Source organism: Anoplophora glabripennis, unplaced genomic scaffold (genome assembly GCF_000390285.2).
Source record: "Anoplophora glabripennis isolate ALB-LARVAE unplaced genomic scaffold, Agla_2.0 scaffold510, whole genome shotgun sequence".
Taxonomy (NCBI): domain Eukaryota; kingdom Metazoa; phylum Arthropoda; class Insecta; order Coleoptera; family Cerambycidae; genus Anoplophora; species Anoplophora glabripennis.
Genome location: NW_019416728.1, coordinates 222,253 through 247,008, shown reverse-complemented (window position 1 = coordinate 247,008; position 24,756 = coordinate 222,253). Strand labels below are relative to the sequence as shown.

The 24,756-nt window shown below is 36.1% G+C and overlaps 1 protein-coding gene across 1 annotated transcript in view; it reads right to left on the bottom strand.

The window, feature by feature from the left end:
- Nucleotides 1-24,756, bottom strand: part of LOC108908352 — a 66,880-nt gene that overhangs the window by 19,505 nt on the left and 22,619 nt on the right. Inside the window, exon 2 of the mRNA XM_018712384.1 lies at nucleotides 19,840-20,876. Within this exon, the coding sequence (XP_018567900.1) occupies nucleotides 19,840-20,868 (1,029 nt within the window). The 5' untranslated portion in view covers nucleotides 20,869-20,876. The remainder of the gene's footprint in view (nucleotides 1-19,839; nucleotides 20,877-24,756) is intronic.

Below are 24,756 nucleotides of genomic sequence, written 5' to 3'. Positions count from 1 at the left end.
TTTTTAAAAATACATTACAATACATTTATTTTTTTTGTCATAAATCCTTAACTTTTCGAAGAAACTTGAAGAGATCAAAAAGTTAGTAAATGAATGGGGTTTTTTAGACATATTTTTTAAAAGGAAAAAATTTTATCGAAAAAAAAATTATAAGAAAAAATGTCATAGGGGTTGATTATTTCAACCCCTTACAAAAATAGTTCAGGGTTGAAAAAATTTCAAAAAGTGTAGTTTTATTGACAGATAATGTTCACCAAGTTTGGTTTCTTTAGCTTGATGTACGTGGAAGATAAAAAAGAAAAACAATTTTTTTTTGTAATTTTAGGAGGGGTGTAACTTTTCAGGGGAGGGTTTTTTCAAAAAATTTTATACCAAAGACCCCTATTAATTTTCATCGAAGAATCGCCCCTTGAATTTTTTCGGTGTTATTTAGATACACCCTGTATAACAGATCATTTGAAACCCAATAAAAAGTTTATAATTCAACATATGCATACCATTAAAACATCTGAAGTTTTCAATAATATTTTATTTTATTATAAGGGATGGTTTTTAAGGGTTGTAATGAGTCGTAAGCTCTAATGAATAACAAAGGAAATGCAATACATTATGAATGTACCAAAAGAATATTTTAAACTGTTAAAAACTTTTTTTTTCTATTTTTTTGCCATGGAAGGGTAGTTTTTAAGGATTTTTAGGCGTTGAAAAGTAATAAATTTCATAAATTATATTAAAAAACATGAAAGGAAATTTAAAATACGTAAATCTGTGATTTTCGCATTTTTTTCGTACAAGGGTAGTTTTCACCCCCAAATAGAAAAAACCACACATCTAGACAATATAACTTTTGAAGTGGGGGGTCAGATGAGCTTGTATGCAAACTTTCAGGAAAATCCATGCTACCCGAAAAAATTGGGAGTTTTTACTTTATTTTCGCTTTCAGTGACTGGACTATAAAGAGGTTCAAAAAAAAGATAAACATTGTATTTTATGGTATTCTATGCAGGCAGTTATGCCAGTATTCCTTAATTAATCGAACTTTTGTACAAGTTGGAGATTTTGATAATTTTTTCTCGGAAATGGTTGATTTTAGGACCCATGTCATTTTGTTTATTTTAATGTATTCTATCGTATGTTAAAATTAAGGCAGTCAACTAATGGACAGGCACTGTTAATGGTATCCTATACGGATCAACTAAGAGAAAAACCTCACTGTCGAGGACACCCTGTATTCCTAAACTATACATCCGACAAAATATTATTTTATAGTGAGTGGTGCTCTCAACCTTACATAATTTAGTACCAACATTAATAGGAGCGGTCTGTCGGCCGTGGTATTCTCAAATTCGCCCTTGATNTATTAAAAAACATGAAAGGAACTTTATCCAACATATTTGAACATGAATTGAATCCTTAGAATACGCGAAACTATGATTTTCGCATTTTTTTGTTCAAGGGTTCACCCCCAAATAGAAAAAACCACACATCTAGACAATATAACTTTTGAAGTGGGGGGTCAGATGAGCTTGTATGCAAACTTTCAGGAAAATCCATGCTACCCGAAAAAATTGGGAGTTTTTACTTTATTTTCGCTTTCAGTGACTGGACTATAAAGAGGTTCAAAAAAAAGATAAACATTGTATTTTATGGTATTCTATGCAGGCAGTTATGCCAGTATTCCTTAATTAATCGAACTTTTGTACAAGTTGGAGATTTTGATAATTTTTTCTCGGAAATGGTTGATTTTAGGACCCATGTCATTTTGTTTATTTTAATGTATTCTATCGTATGTTAAAATTAAGGCAGTCAACTAATGGACAGGCACTGTTAATGGTATCCTATACGGATCAACTAAGAGAAAAACCTCACTGTCGAGGACACCCTGTATTCCTAAACTATACATCCGACAAAATATTATTTTATAGTGAGTGGTGCTCTCAACCTTACATAATTTAGTACCAACATTAATAGGAGCGGTCTGTCGGCCGTGGTATTCTCAAATTCGCCCTTGATTCTCGCCAATAACGGTTAAATTTGTTTACATTTTAATTCAAAATCCTATTTTATAGCAAAACAGGTCAGGCAGAAAGTTAGGTGCAGTCGGATATAAAAAAAAGAATGTTATTACGAGTATTTTTTCAACGATTTTAATAGGCAGGTAAAGGTTAAAACCTCTGTGGAATAAGATCGCTCTTTGTAATGGCTTTTTTTAATACCTAATTATAATTGAATCAGTTGAAGAATAATTGTTTTCTTGAACGTTATATTCGTTACTCTATAAATTAAATAAAAAAAATATCAGTAAAAAATATCGATATTCAATACATTGAAACCATGAAAATTCTAAAGTCAATTTAGTAAAATTATTAAACTAACATTGAAAGCAATCAATTTACTTGTTTATAATGGACTTAAAAATGTTTTCGGAGCGAGATTTTTTTCCCGAACATTGAATACGAGCAACACGAATAAATCTGCGTTTATGACTCACGCAAACTTATTTTTATCGGTCTGTACATATACATATTTTAAAAAGTGAATTTTTCTGTGCTGTAATTAATAGTTATTTTGCGAAACTATTAGGAATAAAAGTCAAATCTGAAGTAAATATGCACGATTTTATAACAGAAAACTTGTTGAGAACCGCTGCCTTAACTGTGGTATTTACGAGTAACGTAATGTGTCTATACTGAACGAGACGTCCACTGTGTACTGCTGCTGATATTCTACAGAATCCTAAAACTTCAACTTCAACAACAACTTCAACAACAACGTCAACAACAAGTGTTGACTATTATTGTATACATGTGGATGGGAAGACTATGACAATTATATCTTAGGTTTTACACTAGACGCATTTTATAGTAACCATTTATTTATATTATGAGTGATTTTCAAATTAAAAGACTGAGGTCTTATTTTAAATAATTTGCTTGACATACAACTTGGCAACCTAGCGCTTGCGTAAATGATTACCTTCCGTGTGGACAGTGTTTCTCAAACAAATTCTACACGGGGATGGATGGAATATTTATAATTAAAAAAACATGACTCAGTTAAAATATACGTATACACAATGTGTTCCCGAATGAGGAGCCACACTCTTGTAAACTTTTTTATTGTTGATTTTTCGAGAGAAAGTTATTCTTGATAAAAAGTTTTACTTATCTTGGGAAGTCATGGGCAGTAATCAAATATGTAATAAAACATACAGGGCGTCCAAAATATGTCAAAATGTGATATTTTTCCCAAGCAAAGTGCTTTTAATTTTCGTTTTCGTTAAAAACTGTATTTAACAAAGTTGTTCGAGAAATCAAGAAATGCTTAAATACGGGGTTTGATCAGAAAATTTATTTTTATTAACCGCCCACAGAATAATTTTTATGAATAATGCTAACAACGAATTTATATTGTTATGGGAATCGGTAATGTTTCATATCGATGTGCAATACAAATTTTTATTGAAAAGTATCCAAATGGTTACTGCCCATGGCTTCCCAAGAAAGCAAAACCTTCTAACGGGAATATATTTTTCTCGAAAATCTACAATAAAAAAGTTTATAAGGGAGCGGTACCCCTTCCGTGGACACACTGTATAAATTCACCCTGTATACCCGTGTGTTTAACAAGTCTGTACTACTGTAACATTGTTAGATTTTTTTGCAATAATCGTTAATTAATACTGAAGATAACGTGCTCAAGCTGCGATCGCGAGTGGAAAATTATAAAATCCACAAATTGTCTTGTGGTCATTCTTTAATTGTCGATTCGACGCGGTGCTTTTTGTGGCATCGGAGCAATTACATGGTCGGATGATCTTCATCGCGCTCCACGAGTTCGCAGTTCGCGTGAGATACAGTAGCTAGCTTCGGTCGACGTCAACGATAGTCGTTTACTTGCGTTGGCAGGTAATTAATTCGTGTCATAAGAAGAGCCCGTTAAAGCCTGAAGGTCTTCCGACTGCCTTGCCAGAAGATTAGTGGATTTCGAGCGGTTGTACTGGGTGTCCCATTAAAATATTATGGTTTAACCAAACTTGCCTTACAATTAGTCCAAAAGTTGATACTTAAAGAGACACAGTGCGTCAAAGCGAAATTTTTTTTCACATATACAAGATGGGCTCTTGAAAACGAAACAGAGCGAATAACTCTCAGGAGAAACGCCAAAACAGGTCGAGTTTTGATCGAAGGGGGGGACATCTTTTCACATAAATTTCTTATTACAGACTCTACCCCCCTAGGGAGTGGGGCAACCCCCCAAAAATCTTAATAGGGAAGGAGAGTTAAGTGTCACATTGTTTTTCGGAAAAATTATTTTCCTGTGAGTTATTCACTCTATTTCGTTTTCAAGAGCCCACCCTATATAATACTGCAAACCTTTTGATACACAGTGTGTATCAGCTATACTCGACGGCCTAAATTATAGATAGTGATTCATCGCTAGCTCTTGGACTAGTAAGGAGGATGAGGCGTGCGGGGATCGAAAATCCATAGGCGTGTATACGTAAAAGGAAACAAGATGTAGAAAATATGGAAAAAATATAATAAAACAAAACATCTATTATTTTTAGAGGTTTGAGGGTTGCTTTCGCTGTACAGCAAGAAATAAACGCTCTCTCAACGGTAATAATAAATAAAATATTTTATTGAAAACTGGTGTACAGAAAACTTGTGTATGAAAAGACGTGTTAACAGGGTGAATGTTCGTTGGAGAGTAGTTGGAGAGTGCCTTGTGGTTGAAGTCGGTCGTTCATGGGTACGCGTCTGGTGACCGGCGCCAGCAGCCCTTCTTGGAACGCTGGTTCGTCCGGCGGCGTCCTGCGGCGCTTTTGACGTTGTGCTTTCAAATATGGGTCACTTGCAAACATGTGTACCCACACACANACCACACGCAAAGTACCAGGGCCCCCCCGTACCCACCCCAATGGACCTTGTGGAAATAAATGGATTAGTCCATCAAATTGCCCATCAAAATTTATCTGTGTATACCAAATTTCATTCATTTATCACAACGCGATTGAGAGATATTGCAAAAAAATGATTTCCATTCCTCCCTCTTCAATGGGTCCCTGTGCCCTTAGGAAGCATTTCCGGACCCATGTTCATATGAACTTTTTTACTTACTTTTGATCATAGAATCGGCCTGTTCAAGGTTGGCAGCTAATTATGAGACACCCTGTATAATACTGCAAACCTTTTGATACACAGTGTGTATCAGCTAAATGGAATAAATTCAATAATAAATAAATGGGGGCGTGTTCGAAAAAACGCTCGGACGCGTCGATTGGTATTTTTAGTTACGCATTTTTTTCAACAAAAATTATACAAATTATCATGTAACAGTGTGACCAACTTTCTTATTTTAAATGCAACACCCTCTACATTATTCAATTTTTGGATTCTTCAGAAAATTCTAGACATTTCATGTACGTCCTATACCTATCCTCAACTGTTTCGGAAATATTAAGTGTTTTCAGATTTATTGCAAAAATTAACATTAAAAAAAGAAAATTATCTGATTACAGAAATTCGCTACAACACACTCAACAACTAATAAGTAATACTGTTTATTTATTGACAATGTAAAAAGCAAAAAAATACATTAATGTCAATGTGGAAGATGTTCAAAATGCTCGCCGCGAACGTCTTGGCAACATCCTAATCTTAAATAGAAATTTCTTCTAACGTTACCCAACATCTCAGGCGTGACCGATCTAATCGACTTTTGACATATCCCTATAAGAAGTATAATGGTGTCAGATCAGGGGATCGTGCTGGCCATTCCATCGATCCTCGCCTCCCTATCCACCGATTTGGAAATATTCGGTAGAGGTACTACCGGACATTGATTTGGTAATGGGGCGGTGCTTCATCTTGCTGAAACCATATCATATTCGCTGAAACTTGTCGGTTTGCTGGATCAGGCACGACAAATAATTATCGCCATTCAAATTGCCATCAATGAAAAAGGGGCCTATGATATGATCTCCAACAGTTCCTGCCCAAACATTAACCTTTTCAGGGTCTTGCGTATATTCTTCTGCAATCCAGTGAAGATTTTCATTAGACCAATAGCGGCAATTTTGACGATTAGCTGTCCGTGAAGTGTAAAGGTACACTCATTAGAAAACAAAACATGTTCTAACTGGATTAAATTGTTATCTAACATTGCCGTTTGTTCACAAAAATACGTTCTCTTACCAAAATCGTCTTCCATGAGCTTCTGAGTTGGTTTCATTTTATAGGGATGCATTTTATTTTCTTTTAATGTTCGAATAATCGATGAATGGATGAATAATCGAACATTGGGGCTGCTTTTCGACTAGAAGTAGGTGGGTTTTCCTAAAACTCTAGCATAATATCCAATTTGGTATCATCACTTATTGCATTAGCACTTGTTTTTTTATCTGCGTTACATGTCCAAGCGCGCGAAACTGCTTTTCTATTTTACTATTGTCCCTTGGGATATAGGCGGCAAATTTGAAAATCCTTCATGAAATAAGCGTCCAACTTCCATTTGTGTCCGTGTGTTATCTCTATAACCAATCAGCTGTAGAACTGTTATTTTGCGCATTTCTGTTAAATGAACCATTTTTTTGATATGCAGTCAACGAAATTCAAACGACTATAACCCTGACAACTATTGTCATACAGGCAGACAACACGTTGCTAAGGCCAGGCGTTTTAAACAAAAGTAAACAAAACTAATTATAGTTTTTTTTTTATTTCATGGCTTACTTTCTCATTTTCAAGAGCTAAATGGGAAATAAGTACTGAGTGTGTTGTAGCGAATTTCTGTAATCAAATAATTTTCATCTTTTAATGTTAATTTTTCCGAAACAGTTGAAGATAGGTATAGGATATTGTACATGAAATATGTCTAGAATTTTCTGAAGAATCCAAAAATTGATTAATATACAGGGGTGAGGTTATGAAAATATGTCATTTGAAGAATTTGCTTACTCGCTTTGTCGACTCTTAGATTGGGTTGAGAGTAAATCGCCACCTATCTAAATTATTGCAATGTTTGAAGAACCGAACAGACAAACCAAGTAGGTCGCGACTGCGTCATCTGTGGTCCTCTTCCTCTGTCTGCGTTTGGAAAGCGGCGCGCGATAGGAAGCGGAAGCCCAGGCAAATGTTATTCGCCCCAAGGGGTGACCAATCGTTTGGACACAGCGCAGCGTGAGGGGCTGCTATTGTCTGTCGCCGTTTTGCCACGGCCTACTTCGAATTGCGCCACTCCGACAAGTGTCGAACGAGCAAGGGGGGCGTGTTTACAGACGACGCGTTGGAGGCAGCGTACAGTTTTACTTTTAGGTAAAGAAATAAAAACTCTGCGTTGCGCTGTCTATTATAAAGAGGCCTATTAACTAAAAATACAGTCACAAGTAATTTTATGTGAAACGTAATTTTATTTTCTTCGCGTTGGCAATTAAATTATGGTAAAATTAAAAATTACTAAAACAATAAGATCAAGACCATGTTAAAGAGGTATATCGGGCTATTAAAATGCACAGATGTACGTGAAATGGAATCAATATCGTAAAAAAATTTTGTAAAATCCTTAGTTTCCGAGAAAAAAATTATTGAAGTTGTAGTGCTTTCCACCATTACATAGCTGGATGACTGTAGTCTCTAGCGTCATTCGCCACGTGGCCTCAGCGACTCCGAATACTGAATTCGGATTTTGCAATCGTCGTTGCGATATTTACTTGCTATCTGTGGTGTTTACAACAGGGTTTTAGTAGTTAGTATCAAAAATGGGTAGTTTGTGTCAAAAATGGTTTGCGTGTACTCGGAGTTGATGGATATCGTTTTAATTTATGGCGAAGCATTTGTGTTATGGTGAAACAAGACAACATTTGTGTTAGTTTGTAGAAACTGAGTACAACGGACCCAAATGTGTTTACACATTGGTGGATAAAATTTTGAACAATTGTTGTAACATCGGGTATGTTAAATGATTTTATTATTTAAAAAAACAAATTAATTTTATGAATTGATAAAGGCAAAAGCAGTTGAATTTGCCGATATAAAATAGGTGCGACAACTGCACTCGATTATTAGCGTTGTTGCCACATCTACATAGTGTTTATGCATTTAAATCTAATTTAAAACTACTTAAATATGATATTTTTATGTTGTTAATTAGTCAATATGTATATGTACATATTGGGTAGATTTCTTTGCTATATAGATAATGTTTATCGCAAATAATTTCAATAGAATTTAATTTTTTCAAGTTGGTAGCGGGTTTTAGTCCCATAAGAAAAGCATAGGACTCCCCTGCGATCCTCACTTCTCTCGGACCCCGACCTCCTTAAAACACAACATTTCCTTTTACCGGCTCACGACTGGTGGAATTTTTCATGACATTTTATTCGACCAATCAGCGATCGGATTATCTCAATGGTTTGTTATTGTTTATTATGAAATTGACATTTGACATTTGGGCATTTTTCAGTGGCGTTCGTCGTCCGCGTTTATTTTATTGTTTTCGGTTTTGTCAAAAAAACTTTATGTTGTTCTTATTTTTAAAAAGTCATGTTTGTTGTGCAACGCCCAGATACAAACTTCAAACTTTATTTTTTCTTGATTTCTCTACGGTCATTTTTCGCCAAGTTACAGCCTATTGAAAACCATGTAAAAATGTAATTTTAGTGACTAGTTTAAATTGGCATATCACGACGTCACGAAAGCAACCTAAAAACTAACCCTAAAACACATATGAGCTCACAACATTTCCGTCGACCTTGACATCAAACACCGAAGTCAAACAAAAAGACTTTTGTCGCTGTTACGCAACACACAAACATATTCTTAAATTAAACTCGAACAATGCAAGGAATAACACCACTTACATCTCCTACTAAAGCCTATTAACTTTGACCTTCCTACGGCTCGTTCTGCTGGAATCCTCAGCGTTTTTTATTGCGATATACCCAGTTGATGACTAACACCCGAAATAACCGCTGGGGTCATTCTAGGTAATCCAATTAAGCTGGCTTTGTTCTCACAGTACTTTTTTAGTCGGGCAATAGATCCAAGCAGAGAAAATGATATGTTTGTACACTTAAAACGTCATACGTGTTGCTGTCACGACATACCCAAGCAAAAAATCGTGAAAGATGGAGGTATTATAGTCAAGGCCGTTTTTTCTCGTAGTTGTTATTGTTTTGTTGAAATCGAGTATTGTCGTACCAATAAGGAAGAAAAATGTGTTGGGTTGCCTAATATTTGTACAGGAGGTGCTTGAGCGAGTCCGATAATAAAAGGGGTGGTAAAATTTTAGAAAAAAAATAGATTGTAGTAGGTTGGAAATAGAAATGTTGTAGATGTAAACTGGTAAACAACTCAGCCAAACGTAGCTACCGACACTAGAGGGCGTCTAGCCAATCATTCCTGTAAAGGAGAAGACGCTCATCGGAAATGGAAATTTTCAACTCAGTTTCAATTTCCGACAAAGCCGTTCAAGAAGCTCTTAAGGGCTCCTGTGGGTACACATGTTCGCAAATGACCCATTTTTAAGCATTACGTCAAGAGCGCCAGCCGGACGCCGCCGGATGCACCAGCGTTCCAGGAAGGGTCTACGGAGGACTGGCGTCAGCGACCAGATGCTTACTCATATACCTACGACCGACTCCACACACAGCGACTCTCCAGCGAACATTCGTCCCGTCAACACGTCTTTTTCTATACAACTTAGTTTTCAATAAAATACTTTATTATTACCGTTGAGAGAGCTTTTTATTCTTGCTGTACAGCGAAAGCAACCCTCAGCTCTAAATGACCAGAGCCGCAGCAAGCGACACCGACTGAGCCCGATGCTGTTGGTAGAACGAACGCTAAAAAATCACCCCAGTTTCGAATGTCGGAAACTGAGAAAGTTCTCAGCACGAAGACCGAAGAACGGCAAAATCCTGAGGGGCAAAAACTGCAAACCTAAGGCGGAAGTCGCTGTAGAACTCCTGCAGGACCATCATAGGTGGTGTTCAACCGTCAGCTCTTGTACCTTGTAGTCGATTAATCAGGACTTTTTGGTACTAGAATCCAATTTTACATGCTACGTTTCATTTTTATATATTTCTTTTTTTATTTAAATTATAATTCCTTTAATTCAAAAGTTAGAAAAATACACCGTGTCCACCTAGTGCGCGTAAGTCCAGTATCTAGGTTAATAAAAGATATAACTTAATTTTTTTCTACAGAGTCGCCTACTTTCCCGAGCTGCACAAAATAAAAATATATTTGCATATACAGGGTGTTCATTTTTTCCTGGGCAGGTACCAACTTAATTTTTTTTAATGGAAACCTACATTTTTTATGGCATTATCGAATTCTACGTGAAAAATTAACGGGACTTTGTGTTATGATCCCTATTAAAATATTGATAGTTTTCGAGATAATCGACTTTTCATTTTTTTTTTCTTATGTTTCGTCACTTCTAGTAGTTGACATAATTATGATTGTATGACAGCTAGAAATTATTTTTTTTTCAGAAACTGTAGAGTGAAGATGGCTCTTTCAAAGAACGTATCAAAAGTTGACGTGCAATATAAAAGGGGCAAAAAAAATCGTTGCAAAGCTGATAATTTAAAAGTTGAAAAATCTCGACATTTTCAAATAGAACACCCTGTGTTTTATGATTTCATTAGATGCCTTTCTGTGGACCCTACAATTTTTTAATAGCTTTCCTTATACCTAAGTTTTTGCAAAAAAAAAACATTTTGATGTAAAATACCGGATTTGCGCCCGTTCCTTTGTCGGGAAAAATATTGTAAGGGTATTTTCTTTAAGTTTGCTTGCGACTATGAGTATTCTAAGTCGATTATCTCGAAAACTATCAATATTTTAATAGGGATCATAACACAAAGTCCCGTTAATGTTTCACGTAGAATTCGATAATACCATAAAAAATATAGGTTTCCATTTAAAAATATTATTGGTACCTTTTAACACACAGAAACAAGCACATGGTATATCGTATCGCCCTGTATTCGAGTCAGTGTGTGCCTAACAACACGTAGGAATGTAACACACTCGGCTAAAAGCATTATAATTAATTCTCAATATTTTTTTTTGGATACGGTTAAAATTCCTCAGAGCCCACCCGAATCCGCCCCTGGCGGACGTTCCAAAGCCCACTCGGATGCTAGTCGACACATCCCACGTCTCGTTGCGAGATTGGAAATCACAAAAATCGTGACTGCCGTGTGTGGAGCAACACCCGAGGGCGTGTCGCACAAAGGAAGAGCGAACAGTTAAAAAATAAACAGACTCTTTGAGAAGCGCCGCCGTCAGTCAGAGGTCGAGCGGAATCGGGTCAGTTCACGCTCGTGTGGCCGCGCCCTTAGGCACTGGGTCAGAAGTTTACGCGTTGGCTGCGGCGTGTGGCTTTTGTTCGAGGAGTCAGGGCCAACTGTCCGTTGTTCCGGAAAAAGGATAAAACAGAGCCCTCATCTGCTAAATCCACGTCCCATTGCCCTGTCGCAGTGAACCTCCACGCGTGGTAGGCGTATGACGTCATTAGTCGTTTCTGTCAAATCCCAAAGATAATACTTTTGATTGAAAATGGAGCTTAGCTCATCCCATTTAACGCCACCTGTCCAAAATTTTATTTAAATTTTTTGTAGGCAAATGCTATCGCAAACGAGTGAAATAACCATTGCAACCATATTGCAACAGATATCGAATCACCTCGTGTGAAAACCGGCCAGTAGCCCGCTCATCAGCTGAGAGCTGTCGCAACAATTAACATTCCTCATGCACAGCGATGCGTCGAAGTAAACAACGGGAGTCACCTTGAGCCCCTCAATGGACACGAGACGGCGAGATATTTTCGCTCCAATACCTCGGGATAAGAGTTTCACACTTTCGTTGCAAGCAGATGAAATTACTTGCGAGAAATGAAGCGTTTATATTTATTGCACATGCACGGTTAACGGTTATGTTTTGTTGTAAAAGTAAAAAAAAACACGGTAAAAAGTCACGTCGTATGTTTGTTTATCAGTCACCATTTTACAAAGAAAATCACGAAATCGTATAAATGTCAATGTCAGAAAAACCCTCATTAAGGTTATGTTATGCGACTGGTTTTCCTCCGAGCTAGGAATCACGTTCACTTGATCGACAATTGTTTCTTACTTAAACTGGCTAGATCGATTTTTTCTAATATTTTCTGTCAGTTACTTTTATTTTATAGCCGTGGCTGGTACAAAATTACTTCTAATTTTAATATAGTGTGCCTTTTTCGTTTATTTAACTGTAAATGTAATTATTAAATGGCAATTCAAAGTCAGTTTTCAGTATATTCACTGTTTTAGCACAGACAATATAGCTTCGCCCCAGACCGCTACTGGAATATGTCAGCAGTTTTAATTTTCCGAATTGCCGATAGAGTACACCACCAGCAGAATCAAATGCAGCGGACCGCATTCCTAGGGTCGTGTATCCTAGCAAAATATAAACAACACCTTGGCAATGTTGCCAGGCGTACTTAAGGATTTATTTTCTACACTTTTTTTATCAATATCTCTTTTTTGCGTTACTATATTTACTTAAATGTATGATGTAGGTATTACTAAAAATGTTTTAATGAATCAACGAATATCTATGTAGTTTCATTTGATATTTAATCATAATTTCCTTAATTAGCTACTATTTTAATTTTTTAGTATTGATAAACTGCAGAAAATATATTTCCAAATGAACAAAATTCGTAATGATATTTTGAACAGCTTGTAATATATATTTTTTTAAATATTTGATGATGATAAATTTATGTAATATACAAGGTGGGTTATTAGTACGTCGCGGAATGTAGTTACAGGGTTTTTTGTATTTTGAGATCCACTTATAGGTTTAAAAATTAAATATAGAAAAAAACTTTAAATACAAATGTATGACTTTTCCTTTATTTCTTTTGACATTAAAATTTGCTGGCATAAAATATGTTTAAAGAAAAAAATCATAAAAAAAAATTAAAATGCATCCTTATTGAAATTACAAACAACTATTTTTATAACAACGTATGGAGAATACCTAAAAACGAAATAATATTAAAATATCTACAATTTTTACAAATTTTCAACATGCCAGTAATTGTGATGATACTGGTGAAAATATGCTTTAATTTACTATTTATTGCTTTAAAAACAAATTCAGAATTTCGTCTGTATTTTTTCTTTCAACATTTGTAAATTTTGAGGTCTTTAATAATATATTTTGTTGAAGTGTCCCCACAAAAATATGTCTAAAGGACTGAGATCGGGGCTGTTTTCTGGCCACCTAAGGTTTCTAATAATATTTTTTAGTGTTCATTGAAGGGATTCGTCCTCCGAAATAAATTTGCCGATATTCCTGAAGAACTTTTGCACATTATTGTTATTTGAATAATACAGTTTAATTATTTTTTATTTTTCGTCATCAAAATAACCCATTTTAATTTTTTTTTTAATTAAAATGTGCTATTCTGATAATGATAAATCCCATGTATTTTAAAGGAAGGTTCATTTCTGTCATTTTTGTCTGATTATGTGCGAGAGAGATAGAGTTATAGTGTGCGATAGAGATAGAGTGACTTTGTCCTCATATAGGGCTTTTCTCTCTCTCTGCTGTCTTCGGAAGTCTCTGGGACTACCCCAGCATCTTCAAGACACCTAGGGAGGGAGCGTGGGGTAGAACGCGTGGCTTTATTTTTTAGCCATGGCCATCGAGCTATGACGTCACAACGTATGAGAAAAAAAAACGGTTTTTGTTCGTAACTCGGAAATGGCTGGAAATATAAACAAATCTCCCCTTGGTTCTGAATAGAGCACTCGGTGTGTGAGGCAGAGCGGGGTGTCACAATATATGAAAGAAAGAAAACAGTATTTGCTTGTACCTCGGAAATGACTCGAAGTATAAAAAAATATCCCATGCTTCTGATTGGTGATCGGGTGAAAAACGTCCGAAGTCCGCATGTCGAAAAAAAATCGGGACCAACGCAACGGTGTATGACATCATAGAATAAAAAAGTGTTTATAACTCGGAAACGGTGCGTTGAATCGAAAAATAATTTAAAAAATCTCCCCAACACGCCTGGTTTTGATTGTCCGTTCTGAGTTGAATGCAAAAGGTCCGAAGTATGTCGAAAATAAATTTTGGGAACAAGAGGTGTGTGACGTCATATAGTAAAAAGGCCGTATAACTCGGAAACGGTGCCTTGAATCGAAAAAATAATTTAAAAACTCTTAAGAACCCCCCTACCCCCATGTTGTGATTATCCATTCTGTGTTGAATGGAACACGTACGAAGTCCGTCTGTCCAAAAACACAAAAGTAAGTCAATAATTGCAACAGCGAACGCATTATATTATCTCTCATTGATTGATTTTTTTTAAAATTAATTTCGTAATAAAAAATTAAGGTATTAATCTTAATTTATTGAAAATATGTATTTTTTTTTAATAGCGTAGGCATTCGTATTCTACGCATTTCTCTCGTCCTTAAAATTAACGACTTTATGACTGAATCACTCTGTATATTAAAATATCCCCACTTCCATTCATTCTTCGTAGTCTTCGTTCTAATGACAATTGTATTGCTGGTTACATACTACTTTCATTTAAAGATAAATTTAAAATAGAAACACATAAAATGGAAAACTTGAACAATCATTGTTCAAAGACTGAGGGACAACATCCATCCATTTAATTTCTGCCACATTGAAGACACCATCCTGTAAGTACGTTTAATTCCTAATTATGGAACACATTAAAACGACTCGTTTATAGAGCATAATAAGAGTAGTTAATGCCATGTAACCGCGTCAGAAGCTCATACTCGGCCGCTTAGACCTGATTAATGAAGCAATAAAAACGCCAGATGCGTTCTGCGGCGTGTTCCAGATCCTAAATAATATGTTAATTGTGTGAAACTAAGCGCACATTTTCACAGAAAGTATTTACGTTCGTTAATTGCCGTTTGTTTGCACCTGTCCTGAACAACAAAAGCAAATAGAGGTCGTATCGATTGTATCTCGAGAGTGGACCGTCGAGCATCAAGCCCAGGACCGTACTAAGGGCCGTCGCGTTTTTTTTTATAGTCGCAGGCGAAATTTGAGACTTGAAGGACTTAACTTTAAATGTTGTGAGTTAAGTAATTTCGATTATTTTAGGCAAACAGTGGGAGAATATACAATCGATAGTTTTTCCGCGAGAATCTTACGAATAAAAAAAGTCAAATTTAAAATTAATGTACATGATGTTTTTTGACAGAAAACTTGTTGAGAACCGCTAAATTTACTGTGGGTTCTGAACGGAACATCTACTGTCCAGTGTTACTATCTACTTTAACTTTTTAGAATAGAATTACACGATTTCAATACAATCGTTGCGGTTTGCAGTAGTGCTTCGAAGATCATTGTGTACTAATAGAAAGTGTTTTAATCTAATTAAGGCATCGAAATCTTGCAAATATTTTGAGTAAATCTGTCAAAAAAAATCATAAAGTTTATTGCGTAAAGCCTAAATGTTTAGAAATAGTCTTCGTTACTAAACTAATATGTTCCTCAATCCAAATATCACAGTAAATTACGTAACACTATATTTATAATCAAAATCTAGAGTAGTTCTACGTCGACAGACATAATTTTACATTAGCTTTCATTCAGAGATAGATTGTTGTTACACAAACTATAAAAGTTGTCTTGTAGTCTCGTATAATCAGAGCATAAGATTTAACTTCCATGAATAACTGAAGGTCGTAAACATATAAAAAACTTCAGTGGTCCCAGGACTGACCCCTGCGGAACCCCCGAAAATTGATGGAATTTACATGAGCCACGAGAGCTGGTAGAAGAAAAGAACTACTAAAATAAGACAAACACAGATAAAAAGAACAAATAAAACCTTTGTTTCCCTGTTTTATTCAAAGTAATTTCCTTTTCAAGTAAATGAAAATTGTAGTAAAGCCGGTCCTGTCGCGTTTCCGTGGCACACTAGACGGGCTCATTTGTACACTTAATTGTCGTTACATCACTACTTAGAGGTAGTCAATTGTTCGTAATTATCGACACGAGAAGCTCGGTTCAGAAGCGGAGGAGGTATTATTCGCAATGAATTTATAGAAAAAAAAATTACAAGCTGCCTATAGAAAACGTGGTAATTAAAATTATCATTTTGAGCGTTGACATTTCCTTATTAATTTGCACGTTTTTTAAGTACGTTATCTCTAGAAAGGACAAAGAAGAACGCATTCAAATAATCGAGAAAACGTATGTAGGAGTAAAAAGCTGAATTACATCCTGTGGCAACAGGAATTTGTTGGGTGTGTACTTACTTTGATATTAATTCATAAATATCGCAGGTAATTAATAATACAACCGTTACTATTTCACAATTTAATAAAAAAAAGTTAATGGGAATCTATAAGGTACAGTTACGGAGTAATTACAATAAAATTGAATTGAGCATAACCAGATCTGTAAAAAGCACGTGAAAAACTGGTTCAATCAGTCCCATTACAATGCGTTATCGTTATTAAACTGCCTACCGCTTATTGTAGGATATTAACTTTGAAACTTTAACTAACAGTTTGTATGTTAATAAACAGCTGGTTTTGCTCGAGACGCGGGGCAAAAACCTTAAAAGTTCATCGACATGTTCTGAACACGCACATAACCCCAAATACCCCCGAACCAAGAATCCTAGAAAGTTTAGAAGAATAAGAAGAGAAGGAAAAACAATTCGCGAGAACAATGATCATAATGAAACAATGTAAAAGTCAATGACATATTCAAAATTTAATTCGACACTAGCTTGATCACAATTAACATTGAAATTGGAATCTTGTGGTATCTCCTCTGCCTTGTTACCCTTGCTGTTTAAATCTTACTTCTGGTAATACTTGTAGATACCAGTTTGTACAGCTTTCGGTCATGTAAATTCCATAAATCTTCAGGGGTACCGCAAGGGTCAATCTTGGGGCCACTACTGTTTGTTATTTTTGTTGAGCAAAGAAATGACAGTTTGCGTCATCGGTACAAAAATGAATCGATGAACCAAGTGTATGGTAAAATTGGTGTTTGTTACGCGATAATGTACCATTTCATCGATCGACACTCGTGACCGATTTTTTTACCAAAATCGCATTTTAACTATCAACCACTCCTCGTATTCGCCTGATTTGGCACCGTGCGACTTTTACCTTTTCGGAAAAATGCATTTGTTGATGAAAGGAAAGCGTTTTGTGCGATGCAAAGTAGAATATGCATCGATTGTTTGGAGTCCCATTTATAATGTTTACGATATTCAATTAGAGAAAGTTCAACTTATACATTTAAAGACTATTCATTTTATTATGGAATTTACCCTCCTTTTGGTAAACCTCAAGAATGATTGATTACTTGTTTTAATAGTCTCCGTCGTAGGCGAATTATGTTTTCAATAGACCCTTTTAGTGTGACGTCACATATTTAGCCAACCCGCCGCATACGCAGGTTGTCTTGTTGATATGCTATCGCTGTCATCATTAGCGTATTTTTTCTTCTTTTGTTTAATCTTGGCATTTTCTAGTTCTACTAAGTATTTTTATTGTTTTTCTTATTATTTTGGTGTGTCAGTGTGTTTATCGAATGTTTTTCTTCTAGTGGTTTATTAACCGATACCAAACTTTTCTTGAATGATATCCTGTTGCGAGGCTACATTGCTTACATGAAATTATCTTTAATGCGCATGCTCAGTAGCATTGATATAATTTTAATTTATTAATTACTATAAAAGTCAATATTCTATAAATTTAAATATACAGGGTGATCCATTAACGGTATCGAGCGGCTGTATATAGAAAACTAGAGGTGCTACGATTTTGGGGTAAAAAATCTACTAACAAATACGACCAAAAGAAACTGATTTAAAATATTTTAAAGTCTGTAACTTCACCGCTAGGGGGCGCAACTGCTATAGTATTACAGAAAATTGTCGGTTTTTCGAAATTTCGCTTATATAACCTAAGTTGCAAATACATTTTTTAGATACACTATTAAACCCTTCACAAGTTTTGTTTGAACTTTTTTTTTGTTATTACCATAGCAACGTCAATATGAAGGACGCTATCTTGAAATTTTTAAATTGTCATAACTTCTAAATGTCTTAATCGATTTCAATAAACGATGGCTCATTTTAAAGAACTATTAATAAAATTTATTTTTATGATATAGGAATAAAAATATTATTTTCCTGCGCAATAACTTGAAAATAAAAAAAGATATCGACCTCCGGTTTGTGTATTTGTTTTCCATAATAAATGGTCTATCAAGCCATGAATAAAAACCTATATCGTTTTATTTTATTTTTTTAGTAAACGGAGACAATTACAAAACTTTTCCCATTAGCGTCGTCTACCGTTGTGCAGGAAAATAATATTTTTATTCGTATGTCATAAATATAAATTTTATTAATAGTTCTTTAAAATGAGCCATCGTTTATTGAAATCGATTAAGGCATTTAGAAGTTGATAATTTAAAAATTTCAAGTTGGCGTTCTTCATACTGGCGTTGCTATGGCAATAACAAAAAAAAAGTTCTAACAAAACTTGTGAAGGGTTTAACAGCGTATCTAAAAAATGTATTTGCAACTTAGGTTATATAAGCGAAATTTCAAAAAACCGACAATTTTCTATAACACTATAGCAGTGGCGCCCCCTAGCGGTGAAGTTACAAACTTGAAAATATTTTAAATCAATTTTTTTTTGTAGTGCTTGTTAATAGATTTTTTACCCCGTAATCGTAGCACGTCTAGTTTCCTATATACAACCGCTTGATATCGTTAATGGATCACCCTGTATAAATTCTATAATTCTTTTAGTTTGTGACAAACTGGGGTTTGAAACTTCTTAAATATTTCTAATATTGCCAGAATATCGCTATGTTTAAGGTCATGACAAAGAAGAAATTTTTTTCGCACTTAAGTCTAAAGTACCTACATAAGGTCGAAAATCGGTCTAGTAAAAATATTGCCGATTATTTGGCGTATGTGACGTCATTACTAAAAAGGTCTTAACGATAGTTAAAATAATGGCTTATTTTAAATATGAACCGAACAAAAACAGCGCGCCATCTATCGGTTGCATAATTTCACCAATATTATGCTCGACGTATTGGGGGTTCATTTAAGGTCGATATTTAACAAGAGTTCGTTTTCCTTTAGATTCTGACTTCCGGATATTTTCTATAAGAATTTCCTCCTCGTTACATAGCAAAGACAATAACACACCAACTTTCTTTGACACTCAATAGATACTAACGCCGGAAATACACATAAAAAAAGACAACAAAGACCTCGGCGTCAATGTCCGTTAACTTAAAAAAAAATTACTTTTACTTTTACTATTAATTACAGTTACGCAACACTGCTACGAATCCATTGAGCTCGTATACCAATTAACCACCTTTTTGGAGCATGCATCGCCGTTTCTGTTGTCGGGAATGGAATTAATTTAATAATTTAGTTATGGTTTATGGATTGCCAGTAACAAAGAAAGATGCAGGGAACGTAACAATGTTTTGTAATAGTTGATGTGTCGTGGATTTCTGTCTTGAGGTACACGGACATTTAATAGTTACAAGTTATTTCTCGATCCGATAAAATGATTTTGTTTATTCTCTGCATCGAAATTGTAATGTGCCGTTCATTTCGCATATTGTTCCGATTTTTCCTATCTATTTCTATCTTAAGCCGCTAGAGGGCGTTAAATAGCGAAGCGTTTTAAAGTTTTTTGGAAGAAACAAAAACGTTTTCCAACTGCGACGACCTCTAGCGGCCAATCGAGGTAGTTGAATTGAGAAACAATACACTTACAATCAAGGGCAAATGGTAAAACAGGTAGCACACGATCAGCACCGGGTGTATAGTCTCCAGACCTGTTCTATTTAGATCCCCCATGTCCTTATCCTGCAGGTTATTCACCAAACAAGGCCTCCTGGAGTTGGTAGAGCTTACAGTGGCCGACAGGTTGGACACGTCCGAATTCCAGTTCACGTCTCTCGTAGTACAATACCCGTTTTGATAATGCGCGCTGTTCTGCGCTTGGTGCTGATTCTGGTCGTAGTAGTTGTTGTTTTCCAGGTTAGTTTGGCCTCTGTTTATGGTATACGTGTCGTAGAAGTGTTTGTTGCTCTCAGCCACGTTTACGTTCAGCGTGTTCGTCATTCCCAAGCTCATATCGCTTAGGTCGGAGTTGGACTTCTTTATGTAGTCGAAACTTGGCCTCTTTGCCCTGTAGAAGTTGTAGCAGATGATAAGAAAGCTGAAGAGGGATATAACGGCGAGGAACAAGTGCAAGACGAGGATGAAAACGTTGAATTTAACGTCTAAGTCGAACGGCATGAACTTACAAGGGCTAACATCGAAAGCTCTGGACAAACTCTCGAACACGCCATCTCTGTCACCTTGGGCTAAGATGGCTGCCACCCCAACGCAAGCGCAGAGTGTAGTAAGGCAAAATAGGTGGTAAATTATATGGGTGGGGGTCAGGAACTGCCTCAAATTCTGCTGTTTTTGATGCAACTTGACAGAAAACAACCCTATCACCGCAATGGTCGTCAGAGAACTAGCTTGGAACGTGTGGATCGAGTTGAAGATCCACACGATGATGCTGCAGTAGTCCAAATTGAAGCTGTCTCTTTCTATCAGCGTGGCGGAGAGAAGGTACACAAGTACGGTGAGGTTCCTGACGATGGACAACACCAAAACCGAGATTATGGGGATGTCGTAGGGTCCCCAACGTTTTCTGTTCTTGTGGAAGATCGCCACCGTCCAGACCAGGAGGATGGTAACTGTTGGGAGGGCTACCACTGTGGCTAGCTGCTCGTTGCTGTAGGTGATCATGGTTGGCCCTGCGACAAAAGAAAAACGTGGATTACTGAGTATTTCGGTGTGTTTAGTACTTTTACATTATTTTTTTTAACAGATTATAGATCTACTGCCGCCAGATATATTTTTTAAATTAACAGCATTATTTTTCGTGATTTCATGCAATTTTCTTGTGTACATCTTGTCATTTTCAAATAAGTTACAGTAACTTCGATGTATCCTAATAGAAGTGTCCCAATCCATGAATTTCACAAGGACCTGTCTAAATCAGTGGAAGAAGAAGAAGAACAGTAGTCCAGACACTTGAATAACGTCATTTTGACACAAACATTGAACTTTTTTAAGTATTTCTGAGATCCTGAGCCTTCGTACTGCTATTTGTGTATGCCCTGCATAAAAAGACGGTGCACGATGGCAATGTATAACGCTGAAACCTCATTTTAAAAAAATCTAGGGTGAACACTGTGAACTTGCGACTTCCACATGCAATTTAACGGTACAGAAATGTTACGCTAGTTATAAAAAATATTTCCTGGTAACGTTTGTTGTGAAATGTAGCGGAAATGTTGCGTCCTTAGCAATAAAAAAAAGTTGGAATCATTTTATTTGCCATCACAGACAAAACCAGTTAACCTAGACCTGGTGCCCAATCATTAAATTTTTTTTAGAAACAATGCTACAGTACAGTTCAAGCCTAGTTTTTAAAAAATTGTGTCAACAGGGTAGACAATATCGAACAAAAATAATGGAGCTACAAGGAATCTCTTAGACCCGTTATATCTATTTAAGGATCCATTGTTTAATTTCAAGTCATCAGTGTAATTATTCGTAGGAAGGGAAGGCGTACTATTAGCATTAGCAGTATTCGATACTGGATACTGTTACAATTAGATGACTACAATCTATAAGCCCACGTTAAATTGACGCAAAAAAATAACATACAGAATGGAAGAGTCAGTTTCAAAACGATTATCACGAGAAAGTAGTGTAGGTCGCTTTTCGGGCAGCTGCCTGGTACTAATTATCCAATTTAAAAATGATTTATTTAACACAGCTTCAACTTTGCAAACGAGCCATAATTATTTTAACAATTACGGCAGAAAATAGTGGATACGCGTGAGAACTTTCCAACGACGAACATGAAAAAGAGAACCTTTACGTGCTGAAATAAGAAAGTAGTGCTCTCAGGGTGACGCCGAAAGTTTAATTTGACAAAGCCGTTACTTCAGATTTTTTAATGCAGTTGTACGTAGGAGGGGATAGCATACTATTACGACGAGGTATCGGTATATTCGTTTCGTTCGAGATATCGGACTTTGAAAATCATTTTCCTATAAATTATACAAAAATATTTTCGTCCATCAAGTTTCCTTTGAAAGTTTCTAGCTCCATAACAACGCCGCATCGTTCTTTTGTCTAATAGGGACATATTTTGACAACACATGTCAAAAATACATTTGGTGTGAATAATTTTCTCGCGAAAATGCCACGTCTTATTGAAACCGAGAGTATTGAAGTTTTAGTGATCATAAGATGTGGTGATTGAAGACGAAGTAGTGGATATTTTTCATGAATTGCATCCCGATCGGGAACGTATTTCTAAATCGACCGTTTCAAAAACATCGCGGCGTTTTCATGAAACTGGAGGAGTTGCATATCGACGAAAAAGTGGAAGACCAGTAAGCGGTACAAATGAAGAAAATTCTTTGAATGTTAAGTTAGATGTGGTGGAAATTCCAGTAAATTCGACACACCAGAGGGCTTTAAATCAGAATATGACTAGATGTTCCATTCAATTCAATGGATTCGATGCACAGGGGCAATTGAAGGGTCACCTAGGTCTTCCGATATGACCCCGCTTGACTTTTTGACTTTTTTCTGTGAGACAATGTAAAAAATGTAGTCTATAAAAATAGGCCGCAAAATATCGAAGAGCTGCAGGAAACCAGGCTTGAAATTTCCATTATTCTTTCCGACACCCCTTTAGATTCACTACAAATTTTCTTCAGCGAATTCATTACTGTTAGGAGGTAAATGGTGAACACTTTGAGCGCCCTATAAAATAGAATTCCAAAGAAAGTATTTGTTGTGTTTTAAAACTTGCTTCTTTCTGTTCTTGTTCTGGCATAACTATTGTTTTTATAAAATTTAAAATATCCAGGACTTTCATTAAAAACTACTTTTTCGTTTCATGCATTTTTATCAACCCTGAACTGGATATTATGTTTTTTTATTTTCTGTAAAGAACTAATAATAAAATTAAATCATATCCATATCCTCCACCTTGTGTTATTGTCAAAATCAGATTGAGAAAAGTGCATTAAATCAAAGGATCCGAGTCCAAATTAGTTTAGAGGTTAGTTTGTCTGTATCGGGCCATTTTAAGATTGTTTCAAGGTCAGTTCAAGGTCAAATTGAGAAAAAGCCTAACAATCATCAAGTCCGACCACATGTTATACAGGATTTTGATGTCGCTTCCGAGGTCAGTTTGTCGGTATCAAGTTATTTGAAGGTCGTCTCAAGGTCATTTCAAGGTTAAGTTCAGCAAAGCCAATCAATTAAGTCTAATCGCCTGTTATACACGTATTTGGAGTTGCCGAGTTTAAATATGAGGTCAATTTATCTGTGGCAGGTCATTTCAAGGCCATTTTCAGGTCATTTGAAAGTTAATTTATGGAATAAACCCTGGAATCAATTACTGTTCTTATATGTATTAATAAAGGCTCAAGGTTATTCCAAGGTTGATTTGAGAAAAGGGACCTCTGGTAGGGTCGGTGAGAGGCGATTTCAGACCCATCTGTTTTCGACTGAAACTAAAATCGTTGATAATGAGTAATGACCTGTACAAAGGTTGTAGGATTTCGCATGGGTTCCACATCAGTGATATCTTGACCTGAAACTTGGCCACTCCTTCTTACCTTTGGTTCGTATTAAGCTAATCAACACAAATCAAGTAGTGAAGGACTAAATCGTCATTTAATTGGATACAAACTCGATTTCACGATTTTTTCTTGGTTTGGCTTTTAAATGACCTTGAAATAACCTTCAAATGACATAATGCTGACCTCGGATTCGAACCTAGCTATCCCAAAAACCTATATAACAAACGGTTAGACATAACTGCTCGATTTTTTCAATTTGACCTTGCAATGGTCTTGAAACAATCTTAAAATGGCCTGATACAGAGAAAGTAACCTCAGATTCGGATTTTGCGACCCAAAAAGCCGAGATCCTTTGATTTAATGCACTTTTTCTCAATCTAACCTCTAATTGACCTTGATCCTGGCTAAGGAAGGGCGAGATCCTATTTCGGGTAGAATCGATTCGTTAATGGGTAAAATAATAAAAAAAATATGAATTTTGTTTAGTATTTCGAGGAGAATTGAAATATGCAATAATATACAGGGTGTTCCGTTAACGAAAAAGCAATTTTGTTTCGTCATGACTTTCTGACTGATCCTGCATAATTTTTTTTTGTTGTAATAAGTTTAAAAAAAAACTAAAACGTTTGTGCCTCCTATGATTATTGATTTTTCGCTAGCCATCTTCCTTTAGGAAATAATCGACCGTTTCCGTACATATCAGCCATCCTGTACTTAGGCTCTAGCGCGCGGGGGCGGCATATTATTACTCCCGTCCTGTAAGCCTTATACGGATCGAGTTTCTTGGAAGCAGCGTACGACAGCTCCTATAAATCTGTCCCGAGCGTACCCCGAAGTCGATTGCGAAACTTCTGTCAGAGTTACAAATCGGAACCGGCGTCGTGCTGGGTTCGGCAAAAGGTGAAACATTTCAAGGCCGAGCGAGGGAGACAAATGCCGATCGAGCCCAACAGGATTCATACCCAGCCGGCTGCGACTGACGGACAAATTGCGATATGCGAGTACTACAATGGGTAGTGAA